This window comes from Maylandia zebra, linkage group LG18, assembly GCF_041146795.1.
Source record: "Maylandia zebra isolate NMK-2024a linkage group LG18, Mzebra_GT3a, whole genome shotgun sequence".
NCBI classification, from domain to species: domain Eukaryota; kingdom Metazoa; phylum Chordata; class Actinopteri; order Cichliformes; family Cichlidae; genus Maylandia; species Maylandia zebra.
This window is the reverse complement of record NC_135184.1, coordinates 25,978,645-25,996,136: the sequence shown is the minus strand read 5'-3', so window position 1 is coordinate 25,996,136 and position 17,492 is coordinate 25,978,645. Positions and strand designations below refer to the sequence as shown.

General features: G+C 43.5%; 1 protein-coding gene and 1 long non-coding RNA gene across 4 annotated transcripts in view; one reads left to right on the top strand and one right to left on the bottom strand.

The window, feature by feature from the left end:
- LOC101480547 (low-density lipoprotein receptor-related protein 8) overlaps positions 1 to 17,492 on the bottom strand; it is an 84,637-nt gene that overhangs the window by 39,374 nt on the left and 27,771 nt on the right. For all 3 annotated transcript variants that reach the window (XM_023155227.3, XM_014413564.3, XM_014413565.3), the window contains exons 3-4: positions 15,502 to 15,624; positions 1,743 to 1,871 (exon numbers count right to left, since the gene is read on the bottom strand). In XM_023155227.3, the coding sequence (XP_023010995.1) occupies positions 1,743 to 1,871; positions 15,502 to 15,624 (252 nt within the window). The remainder of the gene's footprint in view (positions 1 to 1,742; positions 1,872 to 15,501; positions 15,625 to 17,492) is intronic.
- LOC143413763 (uncharacterized) lies at positions 10,691 to 11,138 on the top strand. The gene is made up of 2 exons (XR_013094376.1): positions 10,691 to 10,896; positions 10,984 to 11,138. It is a non-coding gene; the product is annotated as an uncharacterized LOC143413763 (long non-coding RNA).

The window sequence follows — 17,492 nt, the reverse complement described above, 5'->3', positions numbered from 1 at the left end:
GGTTCTCTCCCGTGCACGAGAAACATGAAGAAGCTTGCCTACTTGTGTCTTGCTTTGCAGTGTAATTATATTGCCTTTAACGTTCCAGCGGATGGGTTCAAGCTACAAACCTATCAATTTACTAATGAAAACTGACAAGCAAACCTCAAAGGTGAATGTGTTAAACTGTTTTGTGAACATCACACTACTATTAGTGTTGTTACTCCACATCAATCAGGTATAGCCCAACACTGGAATCACTGTGCAGCTCACTGAGATGGACTAAAGACATAACACTGCAAAATCAATGGATAGTACCTCTAGAGCAGATCAGCTGCAAGGTTACATTTAAAAGCCTCGTGTCCTTGATTTAAACATCATCTTTCAGGTTGGCATTGGGCCCAATCATCAGATAAACTGGCCCGAGCAGCATTTAATAGGCCTAATTTGTGATGCTATCTAGCACTGTGCTCTGCTTGTACTGGAGAGAGCTTATTCTAAGTGGTCATACTGAGAGGAGTTTCCCTCTAGAGGTATTCTGGCCTCTGCCTGGGTGGGCGACAGCCTGCTGCCTGCCCTCGTGTCACTACTGAGAGGCTTAAGACTGCCACATCAATACAGACATTAGAATGAAAGAAGGATTAGCCCAGGCTAGACCGGGCCTCAATGGACAGTGCTATGAAAAGCCATCTAAGAAGGCATTAGATCTAAAGTCGATGCAGTGAGTGTGTGGGGCCTCTTTGAAACCTTGAGTCCATAACAAGCTACTCACAAGCTGATCATTGAAGAATAAGTCAAAGCCATAAGGAGCTGAGTATTAATACATATGCAACAGTTTCTATTTATGCATTAATTTTCTGCCAGATTGATAAGGCTTCCTTTCCAAATAAAAACTCAAAATTGGCTGTGTTCTTAACAAATAAACATGAATGGCTTATATGCCAGGCAGACGTGATCTCAACACCCACACACACCCAAACAACCGAGGAGTTAAAGATGCCAGAAAAAGAGGAACATCGTCATTAATATAGGATAATAAGGAGATGGCTTATTTCTCTCCCTCTGCGCATTTGCTACCACGTGCCATCTTCAAAGTCTAAACATCACACCCCCCACGGCTCTGCTGCCTCAATCATTTCTTCTTGACGTGAAGAGGCAGAGGAGAGAGAAAGAAGGAGAAGAAGCCAATTCTTCATGGCTCCTCAGAAGTAGGGCAAGGATAGTCCCTGCAGGGGACTGGGGGTGGGGGTAGTCGCACGATTGAGTTGCCTGATTGGCTGGGCATGAGGTGATGTCATTTTTTAAGGTTGTGAGGGCCCTGCAGTGGAAAGACTGAAGACTTGAGGTTTGGAAAGGACAGAAACGTCCAAAGATCACCGGAAAGCTGCGAATATCTGATGGTTTCACACCAAAGATCATTCCACATCAAAGGGAACGGTTGTCAAGTGCAGCTGGCTTTAATTCAAAACTCACTTCAAATCCATCTAATTATAATGAGTGTTCCCCACTGCGCTTTAATGTCACATGCCTTTGGATGATAAGTGAGATCAGAAAAGATAAAACCCTATGAAATACAAAACGGGAATCTGGGTTCTCGTTATTCGGCTGCTTGTCGAGTCATTCGCTTCTGCACATCCATCACTGGTGAAATCTGGACCAAAATGTCCTCTACAAATGCACTCAGCGGTTAAACGCGGAAGTAAAACCATCTGATCGGGGTATTTATTTCATTATGGTAAGTGAACTGACTCGGATAAACTCACCAGACGCACAGTCCTCCTCGTCAGCGCCATTCTCGCAGTCTTTCTCCCCATCACATCTCCATGACAACGAGACACACTTGTTAGTTGATCCCCCACAGTCAAATTTCTCTGGAGGGCACGTCTGTTTGCCTGTGGGCAGAGATAAAAGAGATAGGGAGATTACTGTAGTTTTATGGTCCATAAAGGCAACAACAACAACTACTAGGAGACACAGCTGGACTTGATTTTTATCACCCCCACAATGCTCTTAAAAAAATTATCCAAAACTCCACCACCCTGGCCAATTGATTTTACTGCGTGGGCTGCCTCTCAAGAAACATGTAGGAAGATCATGAAATACAGCAAATGCACGGCTGGCTATAAAGCAAAAGCTCAACCCAGCCCCTCCTCCTTTTCCTGCCAATCTGCTCTAGTTGGCACAGGGTCGGTTTGATCCAGATTACAGTGCGTTTAATATGAAGCATGTTGTTAATTATACATGTTTGCTTACAGTGCAGCCTTAAGCCTTCCAGAAAGAAATCAGACGCGCGTGCAAATTATCGATCTTTTGGAGTGTTTTTATTATATTTAAAATGCCAATTAAAAGCCTTTTTGACACAGGGTACGATATGATGTTACCCTGCATCAGCTTCACTCATTAAACACACAGATATTGGTACAACTGTGCTTTAGTTGCTGGACATAGTGTGACAGAAGCTGTTTTAACCGTTTATCCACTTTTTTAAGTAAACTATTTATCCTCATTACCTTTTTAGCTAATTGTATTTTAATTCAATTAAGCATAATTCTTTCCACATATTCTGTCAACTCCATTAGCAATACAAGGTGTAATTTTCCAGCTACACATCATAGTTGGTATTTATATTCTTGCGGTACACAAACTGACAAACAATGGTATAACAGTGTGGTGTGATAAGTGAGAACAACATCCTTAACGAATACCAATTTAAGAAGCTAAAAAGAATCTCTGGTGCTGTCACCAGCAATGTTAGGTGTGAATTGCATTGTGGGTAATTGAACCAGAAAGTGAGAAAGTCTCCCAAGATTTTCAAACCAGGTCCATATAGTTAATCTCGTATTGTCAGAAAGCCGCCTTTATGATCAAATTGAATTCTTTTTATTTGATGGGGCGATCGTGGCTCAAGAGTTGGGAGTTCGCCTTGTAATCGAAGGTTGCCGGTTCGAGCCCCGGCTTGGACAGTCTCAGTCATTGTGTCCTTGGGCAAGACACTTCACCCGTTGCCTACTGGTGGTGCCAGTGTCCGGCAGCCTCGCCTCTGTTAGTGTGCCCCAGGGTGGCTGTGGTTACAACGTAGCTTGCCATCACCAGTGTGTGAATGTGTGTGTGAATGACTGGATGTGCAAAGAGCTATACAAATACAGGCCCTTTAATGTCAATTCAATATCCATCCATGCACTCACCTATTCATCCATCCATTTTCTTCTGCTTATCTAATTCAAGGTTGAAGCCTATCCCAGCTGTCATAGGGTGAGAGGCAGGGTATACCCTGGACATGTCCCTAGTCTGTCACAGTGCTAACACATAGACAGACAACTATTCACATTTAAACTCACATAGATGGGCAATTTAGAATCACCAATTAACCTAACCCCACTACCTGCATGTCTTTGAACTGTGGGAAGAAGTACCTGGAGAGAGCCCACACAGACACCGCCGGAACATGCAAACTTCACACAGAAAGGCCGCGGCCAGACGGGGGACTACAACCCAGGACCTTCCTGCTTTGAAGCAACAGTGCTAACTACCGCACCACCATGCTGTCCTACGAATCCAATAATCAGAAGATTTTAACTATGACAATTGCATGTTAGTCCTTTTTTTAGTACAGTATATGTAATGCAGTGCCAGTATCACTATCATTTCAGCAACACAAATAAAATATAAAGCAGTTATAATTGTATTCAGTCACCCTGTATTGTGTTGAACACTTCAAAGTCACAGCAATACGGGTTATCAGAAACACAAATTTACTTACAAGGATCTCTAAAAAAATGGTCTTTAAATAATAAATATTATTATGCAGTTTGGCCACTGTGACTTCAACAGGAAGAAATGCAATAAAGGTCACATGAATCAAACTTTGGAAGCTACATATTCCCTGCAGCTAAATCTTTTGGGGCAAAAGGAGCAGACTACCTAACACTGGACACTACATTTTAAACTGAGTGAACATTGAACTATATAAATTACAAATAACAATAAGGTGTCACAACTAATGTCAATATGCTGATCCTGTTTGAAGCTATTTTTCCTCCAGAATGAGGAACTCCTCCTCATTGCAGTCTGCAGGGTTTCATTATCTCAGTTATTGCAACACGTCCAACTTCAGCAGGAGCTGAACTTTAATTTATTGGCTCCAACAGTTTTCCCTCTGAGTTTATTACACACCAGCAGCCTCAATTTACAGTAAAGTGAATGATCATCTCCGAGGTGAGTTGTGCTCATTTGTATATAAACAACAATAGTCACTTCATTAATTACTCAGAATGATCTATTATCCCAGACATGGAGACAGGACCTGTAAGGATCGTTAACGATAATTGATGTGTGTGTTCTTTGTCAACTACACAGAAGATTACACTGAGGTACCGCCAGAAGCTTTCTTGATCCATCCATCCATCCATTCGCTTCCGCTTATCCTTTTCAGGGTCGCGGGGGGCGCTGGAGCCTATCCCAGCTTTCTTGATCATTTCTTACAATATAATGTCAGCATTTAAAACTATTTGTTTATTCTTACAGATTCCTTCCCTCTGAAAATACAGAAATGACCATGGTGCGTCACGTATTCATCTATTTTATTTGTAAAAATGCTGATATTTTTGTTGATATTATTTTTTAATGTGATGAAAGGCGGGTCTCAACATTTGCCGCTCTCTCCTGACAGCTGGTGGCGGGGAGAGTGAGCAGGGAGGATGGCTGACACAGCAAGGTCCTCACCCCAGATGGAGAAAAAAAGTTTGCAGTCCAGTATTTTTAGGCTGTTTCTAAAGAGTGGAGCAATGACATTTACCTGCAATTGTTTTTCAGTCCACAGACAGTGCAGTGTGAGGTAAGTGGATAAAAAAGCTTACTTTGTCACTCGTCACTCAGCAACACAGACATGTAATAAACTAAAAAATATCCTAGATAAAGCCATGCTATTAGACTGGAATAAGTAAAAAATAAAAGGAGTAATCAGATATGGCCTCTTCTACCTCACAGCTCTGCTGTGCAAGAAGTCTGAAGGTGTACGAGCTGTGCAAAGCTTTTCATTCAATCATTATGTTCTGTGATATGTTTAATGAATCACACACTGTATGTGTTTCTTTTCACAGCCACCTGTCAAGGACTGATCACTGAAACAATTATAGCGGAGTAAAGTGAAAGAGCGAAAGGCTGGATCATAAAGAAATACATGAAACATGAAAAGATGAAAAAGCAGACAAGGTGGAATTTTTGGCAGAGGAAATAACATCCTGTATGAGGGAGCTGGACGAATGTCAGTCAAACAGAGAACATTTTTGAAAATGTTTTTTAAAAGTTAGCAGAGAGCAGCAAAAAGTAGAGAGAGACGAAAGCGTCAGAGCATAAAAGAATCTATAAGAAGGGAGCTGTGCACAGAGCAAGACACTGTATATAAGGAAGAAGGGAGAGACAAACTGCTGCGTGACCTTTCAGATTTTTATCCTGAAGCTAAATCAAAGCCATCCATACAAAGTAAGTGGAAGGAGATGAAGGAGGACAGGCAGGCAGAGCACAGTGTCGAGCAGAATGTGAATCCACCAAGCGGAGGGCGAGCTGTCCTGTCCTCTTAACTGATGACTCTTTAATGAAGCGTGAGCTCCACTCCTCCCAAATCCAAACAAAGAAACCAGACTTCACTACAACAAAGCAGTGGTACCTCACTGCTCATTGTGACAGCTACAGATTAGCGATTTTATAAAGACGCGTAATGAGATTTTTTTTTGCTTGTAAAAGAGGCAACTTAATAAAAGCCAATTACTCACAGACAAGCTGAGAATCAGACTGTTGTTTACCATCTGAGTGAAAAATGAGGTTTCGTCTGCACTGTGTCACCTTGGCAGAAGATGCGTTTAGAATTTATCACCTTTTACAAGACCCAAAGGCTGCATTCACTTCAACCCTTCAATGGTGTAATAGCTTTATTTTTCCTTTTGATCGTCATAACTGACCTTGTTATTACTGACAGCTTTTTACCTGAAACTTGGCTTCGAATGGAGAAAGTGCAGAAGCTCTTCAATTTGTCAGCTGTCAGTGGGAACGATACTGTGATAAAAAAGGACTGAAAATGTATTCACCTGATTTGATATACTGAACTGCACCATCATAATGTTACATTACACAACAGCGTGCCATGCAAGTAATCATTTGTAGCACATTTGTATACACGGATGTCTCTTTTGCATATATGATAGCAGATAATGTATAGCATCGATTCATCCTGCAGCCAGCTCATGACAGCTTTGTAAATATGCACTCAGCTTATTGTGAAAGCATGTCTACCTAATATAGATGGTTGCTGTTTGTAACGTGTTCCAATTAAACCCTAGAAATCATCATTCAAAATGTAGAGATTTTTCAGAAGCCTGTTTCTAGCCCTCTACTCCAAATGTCAGTGCTAAAAAGGCTTTGATGTGTGCATCCATTCGGCTCTATGTGCTTCAGGTGAGGTCTCAGGCAATAGCACCTGTGTATGTCAGTGTTGGGGGCTCTGATGGTGAGGAAGATAACGCAGTCATTCTGGCTCAGAGCTAAAAAAGACAGCAAAAAAAGCTCAGATACCGTGAGTCATTCTCAGATTCACTGCTTCATTAAACTGGGTTAGCATGGCCGTGTGAACTTGAATTATAGATTTGGTACAGCAGAGAACATGCTTGCTTCTGGCCGACTACAAGATGGGAAACTGTTATTTTCAGTAACGTACATTAGCAAGTAATGAGCTGTGGCATGCACTATTGCTTTATATTAAGTGCTGCTGTGCTCCCTGACTGTTACCTCATCAGTTAAATAAAGCCAGAATAATACGGTAAAATTAAATAATAATAAATATTGGTACTTTATTTTATTTTTGGTATTTTAATATTTTGGTGTCAAATCCCAGCAGATAGTGGATGGTGGGTAGAGGGTGAACTAGTTTGGATGCCATCATAGAGCTAGCACGTACAAAAGACCATTTACAGCAAGCCAGATTTAAAAAAAAAAAAAAACTACATGAGTGGATTTATAAACTTGGTATATTTGTCCTTCAAATGGGATTACTGCCAATATTGCACATCTTCACCTTGTTCATATTTCTCAAGGACTTAAACTGTGACTTAGTGAGATTTTGGGAAACTGTGATAGACCTTTCTCTTTTCATTTTGACACACTAAAGAAAAATAGAGTAGAACTACTGAGCTCGTTTCAGTTCTAAAATTATATTCTTGCATTTACAAATAAACCACGATGCTGGAACTTGGTGCAGCCTTAGTTCATCCACTGTCTAAAAAATGGTCATTTTGCTTCTCTCCCTTCAAGCAGCTAAAATGGCTTAAGCCAACTTCTTCCGACTGGTTGTTCCTTGTAAACAGAAGGTTTACACAGCAGGTGAGTGAGGCTGCTGTGCTCACAGCGAGAGCTGTGTGCCTGACACGACCTTGTTACGGATATCCTTGATAAACCTAAAACCTAAGCTTTCTGCTCATAGGGATTACTTGCACATATGCTCATGATAAGCATCCAGTCAAACCACAACTGTTTGAGTCTAACTAAGGTGAAGTGCAACTGTTTCCTCTTATTAAGTCTTGGGACTGTGTAATACAGAAAGTAACTGCAACATGGATAAAAATATAATTCTTTAAATCCTGGAATTATCAGACTCTGTTAAGAGTTAAACCTCACAGCAGCTTGCAAATGAAGCAGCTATGACAACAAACCCACTTTTAAAACTGGCAAATCGCTAACAAAGTATAAAAAAGACAAAAGGATCAACAGAGCAAAACAACACACAAATACGTACATACTCAGCATTTATGAAGTCCTTTCTAAACAGCCTAAAGTAAATCTACCAGCAAGTACTTTTTCTTCATAACTAACGATACAAGGCAATTTAAATGATTCAATTAATAGCACGCAGTATAAGTAATTCCAGTTTCCCTACTATAAAGTCAATAAATAAGCCATGCACTGTTATTAACTCCCACAGAAAAAGCTCAATATCTACAAAGTGGTTTGTAGAAGAAAGTTTTCATCAAAACCTCCTTCAGAAAAATATCTATAATCCACTCAGAATACTAAATTAAGAACACAATATTGTGGGTTTAAAGGGGAGAGTTCTACCTGTCTGAACAATCCACATTGTTAAATATGCAGCATTTCAAGGTTCTGTCACCTCATATTCAAAGAATCCCAAAGGAAGAGGAAACACTGTGAATGCCTGTCAGTTTTCAGAAATTTAAAAGCAGAGAGGACAAACAGACATGCAGAATCAAGTTGGTCTCAGCAATATTGCCAGAAATCACCAAGAAGCAAGTACTCCTTCCTCCCCTTATATCCTAAAAAAGTGTCTCTGGTGGCTGAGAGTGCATAAAATGTCACTGCACTGGTGAGGAAGCAGAGAAGCAGCTGCACATCTGCAGGGGCCAACTTCCATTTTGACTACACATTAATCTAATACAAAAACTGTGAGCCCTGATGCTTCACGTGCTCCTCCAAAGAGTCATGATTCTTTTTTCAGGGCTTGCAAGTAACTAACTCTGTGTGGCCCAAATTTGAATTCTTAATACAGCAGTGTAAACGCTACTCCAGCGTGTAATTGGGAATCCAGTCAGTGAGCCAGAATGATTCTGGCACAGATGTCCGCAGCACGGATGAAAAAATGTCTTAGTTATATACATCTGCAAAGTTGACTGTACATCTGCGAGCACATGAAACTGAAACAGAACATACAGGAGAACTGGGCAGGAGATCTGAATGAAAAACAAGACGAAGGCTTTCTGTGAGTATAACTTGCCTGACTCATCAGGCAAGAGAATAACCGAAGCATGATGTTTTAAGCTGTATGCCGTGCTATGTGTAAGGAAACTGTGTAAAAACTGCAATGCTGTGACTGCTCTCTGCTGTTTATATAATGGTAAATTGTATATCTCTGTCACATCGAAGATTGAATGCAGTCTGTGTGAAATTGCAAGCTTCTGTTTGTTGTTAGACTTTAGTGCAGCCTAATTGACTGATACATGTGACGCTTCTGATTTCAAAGTATAACATGGAAAAGGAATGTTGATCAAAACACGGATGTGATGAGTTTGTTTTTTCATCTTTACCCTATTCAGGAAAAAGAAAAAACACGCTGACTGTTTTTTTCATTGGTTTTTTTGCCAACTGATGTAAATTTCTCATTATAGGGTTGTAACTGTATCAAGTGAATGGCACAGATAAGTACTTTACCAGTGAAACAAGGTTAATGTGACACCTGATACGGCAGCCACTCAAGAGAGGGTTGTTTGCTGTTGGTTAAGATGCTCCGTGCATTTTTGAACAATGTCCATCCTTGAGTCTTTCTTCGTTCTGTTTTCAGAGTGATAATGACACAGCTGGATTTACTCAAGCAGAAAAACAGCTGTGATGAAGAGGCTCTCATTAGCAATCCTTCTGTTCAGGATGTAGGCCTGATCTGACGCTTCTCTTCTGAACATATAATCAGCAGGGCTGCGGGCTGCAGGGTAAGCACGACCTGAAATGCAGGAAGAAGAATGTTTCCCTCTTCCTGCACATGAAGTATCAGTCTAGACTGGCAAAAATAATATATTACAAAGAAATAACCTTTTTTTTTTTGGAACAGGTTTTTGTTTGTAGAGTAAAGCAAAAAAAATGCAACAGCTGATTTTTTTTTCTATTACATAATCTGAATCCATATGGGATTTCCATATAAATGGCTTTCTTCTCAACCCAGATCCTTATCTCTTTATTCTGCAGCCAAGAGATGAATCCTTCCTTCATTTATCTTTAATTGGATTTCCAATATAAACTTGTTATCCATCAGAGATCCCTTCGTGCCTCCCTCCTCGCATTCAACTTTTCAGCAAGTGACATTAGATGCTCTGCTAGGCTGCTTCATTATTCATCAAACCGACTCACAGCCAAAGAAAAATGTAACAAAACTAGAATGAACGTCCTCTGAAAGATTCCTTTGGCTTTTTCTTTCATTTATTCCACACTCATTTGGATTCACTTTAACACCATCCCTGTCAGGCTCAGGAGGGACTCGGAGTCAGACCGTCACTAAAGTTCACGTTTTATTTACACACACAGACACCAGGTGCGAATATATACAGGTGAGGGGGCACAGGAAGAGGGTCTCCGGGAAGCACAGGCACGGGAAGAAGAGGGCTATGTACAAAATCCACTGAAGCTCAGGTAGCTCGGACTCCGGCTTTAGCTCACCAACGGCGGTCCTCAGGCTGGCGAGAATCGAGTGTTACACAATAATCCAGCGAGGAAGCACTCTCAGCAGCCGCCTTAAGAAGTGAGTGAGATGATTGCTTGCAGGTGTCCGAGCCAGGGGCTGGAGCCGTCATGACTCCGCCCCGGTAGAGCGCAGTGCAGGGGAGAGAGAGAGATGCAGCACAACAAAAACACTTGTAGCCGTACAGAGTCAGCCGAGAAGGCACAGGGTCATGACAATCCCACTGTAAATTTAAGGCAGAGTTTAAAGACATAATGCTTGATAAAGGTGGGTAGAATCAAAGTAACACCCTCAGACATCACATCATTATCAGCTTGAACCAATACCAGCCTGCCCCAGTATGTCTGAAAGCTCAGAACATTGTTATTAAAGGCATTGTGTCAGGGTCCTGGGACTGGGCGACCCAGGATCCCTGAGCAGTCATGTATTATATTATTATTATTATTATATGTATTTTGGTATTGCTGCTGCTCTCCTCCATGATTGTAGATGTGAGTGTGTGTGTTTATGTCTGTGGGGATGCTTGGAGGATGGAGCTCAGCCACCTGCAGGCCTGAGGGGTGTGGCCCTGCGGAAGGACTGGCCACACCCGAAGCCACACACCTGCCGCTGATCAGGGCTCGTCGGGGGAGCTACTTAGGAGAGTCTTGGAGCTCCCACCGACGCGGGATCATTGCTTGGGACTCCACGTTAGTTACCCAGTTTAGGTTTTGGTCGTGTAGTGTATGCCTGCCATTGTTCAGTGTCCTGACTGCTGCCGCTATTGTTTCCCGCAGGAGGAGCGTGGAGGGCTTAAGGGGCAGCGAGCACCGGGAGTGCAGACACGGGAGCAGAGAGCACTTGGAGGACACGACACGGGAGTCTGGGGAGAAACACGGGGATTTATTGTTGTTTGATATCACCCTCTGTAAATAAACACTGTCTATACGTAGAGCACCGCTCCTGGGTCCTCCTTCCCCACTCCTTCCACGGTGTGCCATGCCACACCGTGACAGAATGATCCCGCCACTTATGGACCCAGGGGTCTCCGAGGAGAGGCTCAGGAGGGAAGTTATGGATGAAGTGTACCACCTATGTGAGGTGTGGTGGGAGAAGCCAGCGGAAGGTTTGCGTCGCGCCGTGGAGAGGCGGCTGCAGGAGATGCTTTTTAAATTCCCCTGGCTGGTGGACTCCCTTAATGCAGTGGTCCTGGACTTCCTACTTTCCACCCTCCACTCTCCTCCTCAGGCTGCCAACCAGCTCGGACAGCTGGTGGATTCACTGCCTGAGACGCCGGCCCCGACGCCGACACGGAAACGACGTTCGCGCTGCCAGCGTTCCTCACCGCAGCTAGATCCACAGACATCTCAACAGCCGGCTGTGGTGAGTCATATGGACAATTCATCGTCACTCACCTCAACTGTTTACTCTGGGGCTATGTTTATACGGTCAGCTGCCCGTCCGCTTTCGGCTCAGTTACCTGCTCAGCAGCCACCTGTAGCTGCGGCACAGCCAGCTGCCCAGCCGGTAGCCAAAGCGCAGCCCGCGGCCCAGCTGGTCGCTGTACCACAGCCTATCGCCCAGCTAGTAATCCAGCCGTCACCTGCTGAATCATCCCCCGCGACATCTACCTCACCGCTTACCGTTTCATCCTGTTCACCGTCCACATCACCCGCTCAGCCATCTTCTCCACCAGCAGCAGCCTCCATTCCACTACCCACTCCAGCGGCCTTGTCCGGAGAGAGCGACCTCACACGCGTCCAACGCCTGATGGACTGGGTAGCTCACACCACCAACACAAGGGCAAGAGTGGTGGGGTTAAACGCCATCGAGGCAATCCTGGTGGGAAATCCCTACCTCGGCCAGCTTAAGGGAGTTTCCGCCTGCCTTTGCACCCTGCATAAGGCCCGGGGGGTAGTGCAAGCTTGGGAAACCACAGACTTCGTCCAGCAGCAGCAGGAGCTCAGCGAGCCGGAGGAGCCCGCACCGCCAGCTGAGGAGCTCAGCATGCCCGAGCAGGAGCTCAGCGAGCCGGAGGAGCCCGCACCGCCTGCTGAGGAGCTCAGCGAGCCGGAGGAGCTCGGCATGCCCGAGCAGGAGCTCAGCGAGCTGGAGGAGCTCAGCATGCCCGAGCAGGAGCTCAGTGAGCCGGAGGAGCCCGCTCTGCCAGCTGAGGAGCTCAGCATGCCCGAGCAGGAGCTCAGTGAGCCGGAGGAGCCCGCACCGCCTGCTGAGGAGCTCAGCGAGCCGGAGGAGCTCGGCATGCCCGAGCAGGAGCTCAGCGAGCCGGAGGAGCTCGGCATGCCCGAGCAGGAGCTCAGCGAGCCGGAGGAGCTCAGCATGCCCGAGCAGGAGCTCAGTGAGCTGGAGGAGCCCGCTCTGCCAGCTGAGGAGCTCAGCATGCCCGAGCAGGAGCTCAGTGAGCCGGAGGAGCCCGCATCGCCAGCTGTGGAGCTCAGCATGCCCGAGCAGGAGCTCGGCGAGCCGGAGGAGCCCGCTCTGCCAGCTGAGGAGCTCAGCGAGCCGGAGGAGGAGCTCTCGCTGCGAGCAGAGGAGGAGCTCTCGCTGCCGGCCGAGGAGGAGCTCTCGCTGCGAGCAGAGGAGGAGCTCTCGCTGCCGGCTGAGGAGGAGCTCTCGCTGCCGGTCGAGGTCAGCGGACCGGAGGGACCTCCACGTCTAGCGCGGCCTCCTCGCCGTCCACGTCCGGTGCGTCCACGTCAGCGATCGGCGCGTCATGGACCTGGTGCCACGCCTCGCTGTTGCTCACCGGAGCAGCGACGTTGCCATCGGACCCGTGGCAGGCCACCAGAACCAGGCCACTCCTTCCCCACTCCTTCCACGGTGTGCCATGCCACACCGTGACACATTGTATATATACAACCCCCATTCTAATAAACTCGGGACATTTGTGAAATGTAAATAAAAACTAAACCATTTGCAAATCTCATAAGCCCATATTTTATTCATGGTAGAAGACAGAAAACATCAGATCTTTAAAATGAGAAAATGTACAATTTCAAGAAAAATAAAAGCTTATTTATAGCCACAAAGTTTTTGTACACTAGAACACAACAAAAAGAAAAAATCCATCTAACATCATTAGCCAACACTAGCATTATAAAATACACTGAATGACCCTGATATGTTACAGTAGAACAACTGATACTGAGCTCATGATCATGAAAACTGCTGCTGCAGTTTGCTCGCCTCTGCTCAAAACCTTGAATAATGAAGCTCAGATTACAGCAAACACAGAAGTGTGATGAAACAAATCTTACTTATAGAACCTTTAAACCCCTCATGGAAAAACGAACCACAAAATTGAATGCATGAAGGCCACGAAAGAAAACACAATGTTTGCCAACGTGAATTGGCCAACACCAACTCAGATGTTTAAATAATCCAACCAGCTCATAAAGACAAAGTGAAATCATCAGTGCACTCCCCAAAAATATGTTCAATGAATACAGTAAGTAACTGAGGTTTCAGGAAAATAGTCACCTTACTTGGAGGAAAGATTATCCCCTTGCTCGGTTATTTCTCCAAAGTGGCAATACTGTATGCAAAACGAGGGCTGTTGAGGACTTTGTTTTATTCACATCTATCATGCAGGTACAATGAAAGAGAAATTTTTTATATGTAGCTTGTAGGAGATGTACTTAGGCCACATGAATAAACACCTTATTTAATAAAAGAACTTTTCATTAACTGGCACGTACCACAATGTAAAAGTGAACACAGTTCCCCATTGATTTATTTTATGCTAATTTATATATTTTTTTATTGTTCTTCTAAGACCTGCACTTTATGTAGGTAAAAAAGAGGGACCATTTTTTAATGCAAAGATCTAACACAAACTTAAAATGAATGTGAATGTGTTATGTTTACATGAAAGTTCAAATAAACTCAAATCAATGATTAATTGTGACAAATAACTGTGATCTCAATATAATTGTTATTATCATTTTGATCATAATCATACATATAAACATATTATGTGCTGATTCTGTAATGTTTAAACTCTAATACAGTTTTATTATTAATGTAATATTACTGAGGATATCATTTGCCCAATGAACAGATTTTTGAAGCTATATTCCGTTGTGCATTTATTCTCTACCTCTTCTTAAGAGCTTATTATGTATGAGTGAGGTTATTTCTGTGCTTTGTCTGATGTTTGACCCCAAGAGAGTCTCAAGCAGCAAGGGGAGAAAGAGAAAATTATCAGTCAAAGACGGAAAACAATTAACGGGCTCAAGCCTCCCACACTTGAGTCCCTGCTTGGATATCAAGTCAACTCACCTTACGCTGTCAGTATCCACGTGTGGGAGAGTGAGACTGGCAGGGTCTACAAGTGAGCCAGCCAGATGTCCCAGGTTCTAACAGCTTGGCAGAAAACGAATCAAGGCCTTTATTGCACTCAGCATCAGACACTGCTGAATACTGAAGTGCGTGGGCGAGTGGAGGCAGGGGGGATAACTTAACTGCCATCACAGCCATGATAACGAAGGAAATTAAAAACTTGAGTACAGGTTTAACAGGAGGCAACACCACAAAGAAGAAGGTGTGATTTAAATGCAGCACACAAAATACCCCCAAAACCCCACTAGCAATATACTTTGCTAGCCACGCCTTCTTTTTTGCACAGTGCCAATGAGTCTGACTGACGTTACAAGTCGCTGGAGAAGTTTAAGTTAATATTAAAAACAGTGAACTGTTTTTTGTAGTTTTGATGCAATTTTCGCATTGACATAATTAAAGTCCAATATGGCACAAACACAAACTACACCCAAAGTATCCAGAACTATTTCTTCCTCCCAGGAACTCCAAAGAACTAAAAGCTTCCTTCGGGCCACTGACTGCAGTCCCAAACTGCGACATGGAAATTTAGACAAATCAGTCCACTGATGGTAGAATTTTACAAAAACATATAGTCAGAACTTGACTTTCTTTATCTCTTTTTTGTGTCTGTATGAAAGATTGTACCACACATTCTTGTGACAGGGTGATGGTGGCCCTCTGACAAAACTTTGACAGTCTGGCACCTTCCTTCCAGGCTGTTTGGATGCATTTATTAGCCTTTTAGAACACTACCACTGTGAAACAACCTCTAGTTCTGTGCATTAATTGACTAAACTTGGCTTGACTTGGTGTGTACAACGTTCATAAAGTGACCATGAAACCAGCTGTGCTATAAAACTAAGTTGAAACCAAATTTCAAATTGATCTTGATGGTGAATGCTAAATGGTCTGGTTCTTGAATTCAAAGTGCTTTATACTACAAGTAATGTGATCAGCTGAATGATGTCACTTACTGCAAGTCTCCTCTGCCTCATCGGACCCATCCGGACACTCTGGTTCCCCGTCACAGCGCCAGCGTCCTGGGACACACTGCCCATTCAAACAAGCAAACTCTGCTGGGGCACATGTTTTCCTGGCTGCTCAGACAGAGAAGCACAGACAGAGCAGAAAAGAATCAAGACAGGATGTTAGAAAAATAGTTAAAGCCATATATAGTCTGCAGCAGAACTTGATTTCTGTCATGAAATTGGTAGAGTTATCATAATCCCTGCAATTATTCCCTTCATCAGAGATCAGTCTCATCATTTCTTACATTATTCCTGTGCAGTTCTCTATAGTGCATGCTCTCCTTCCAGATATCCTCCACTAATTATCTACACTTTCCCCATTTTCTTGAATTTTATTCATTGCACTGCCTCTCCCTCCGCGTTCTTCCTCCCCCTCCCTCAATCTGCTGATCTCCAAAAACAGTCTAATCTCTCCTTCAGGTTTTCCATCACAGAGCAGTGAAATGGATGTTGATTGCCGAACACTACAAGCTCAGGGAGGTTAAACCTTTTACCTCGCAAACCTGTTTATGATGGAAAGTTACATGCCAGCAAGGCCACGGGCTGATAAACATGTCAGGCGTGCTGAGAATTGGAAATCAAAAATAAACACGAGTCAGGAAAAAAGGCCTGTTTAAGCAAGAAGAAGAAAACTTTCACCAACAGCCGAGAGCTTTTCACTGTTACCATCCAAAAAATTCTCATCAACTTTGTTTAAAGTGTAACGTAAAACATGAACTCTTGACACAGATACACACACACACACATAAAATAACATTTTTAAAAAGTACTCTCCACTCGTAGCACCTAAGCTGCTAGTATTGCAAGAGAGTCGGATACAGGCAGAGGGCAGAGCCATTCAATTTCCTCAGCTGGACCTGTGCTACAGTCTAATAAATCACTGGCTAAAAGCCCTCAGCTGCGATCTGTGGTGCTGTTACACTGCCACGACTGTTTCAAAGCTGGCTCCAATGTTGGCACTGATGTTTCAAATTAGATATAGCATTTAGAGTTGTCCTGGGAGCTTAAATCTAGCTGAGGGGCTGTAAAGAAATAAAGAAAGATATTTCAAAAGGCTTTCCTAGCAGTGCTCCTACTACTGCAGCTTCTTTCTTGACCTTGGTTTTATTTGCTGTCGTCAAACATTGGGCAAAAAAGGTTTCTCTTGATGTCCGACATTTCCTTCTCTATGCCACAGCTATAACAAACCTTTAGGTCAAACACTGTGAAGGACTTCAACTTCAGCTCCTGCACCACGAGCAATATGCCTGTAGTTCCAATTAAGAGGTAAGATGAGTCTTTAAATTTAAACCTCTCTTTGAGCATGTGTAAATAATATCCTGCTGTTTCCCGGCAAAATGAAATTCCCAAATTGTTGGGGAGCAATGGTAGAGGAGCAAGAGTAACATTTAAACTGCAAGCACATTCCTGGGACACACTGCATTACTTTACAATGTATTGCATCATGTACTGTAACGTAGCATCATGCATTGTATACTGAGCAGTGTGCAATTTGCATGCTCGGTCCTGTGTGTGCACTTTTATGGATGACAACCTGTGAAGTATTATATTATTTAAATTTACCACCAGATGCTGTCTGTGTCCTTTACAAATTCACTTTGGGAGAAAAGGTGGATTTTATCTTAGTGCTGACACTGATATGCACACTTACCGTTGTGCTGAAGAGTGTATGTTACTCAGGATAAACTATGGCAGCGCCTGAATATTTCATAGTATTCATTTGTGGGGTAGGTGTTCAATGTTGTTTTTCACAATCCATCAGAGCAGCGTGCAGCAGGTTGACTGCACACCCACCTCAAAGCAGTCAGCTGTCACCAAGAAGCACTTAAATAGGAACCTGCTGTTAAGGCTAATTGTTGAATGTTGCCATTGTGTTTCTTAAATTTGTACAGTCTTAGTTTAAGCAGTAGGATCAAAGCCATTCCTTTGATCCTGAC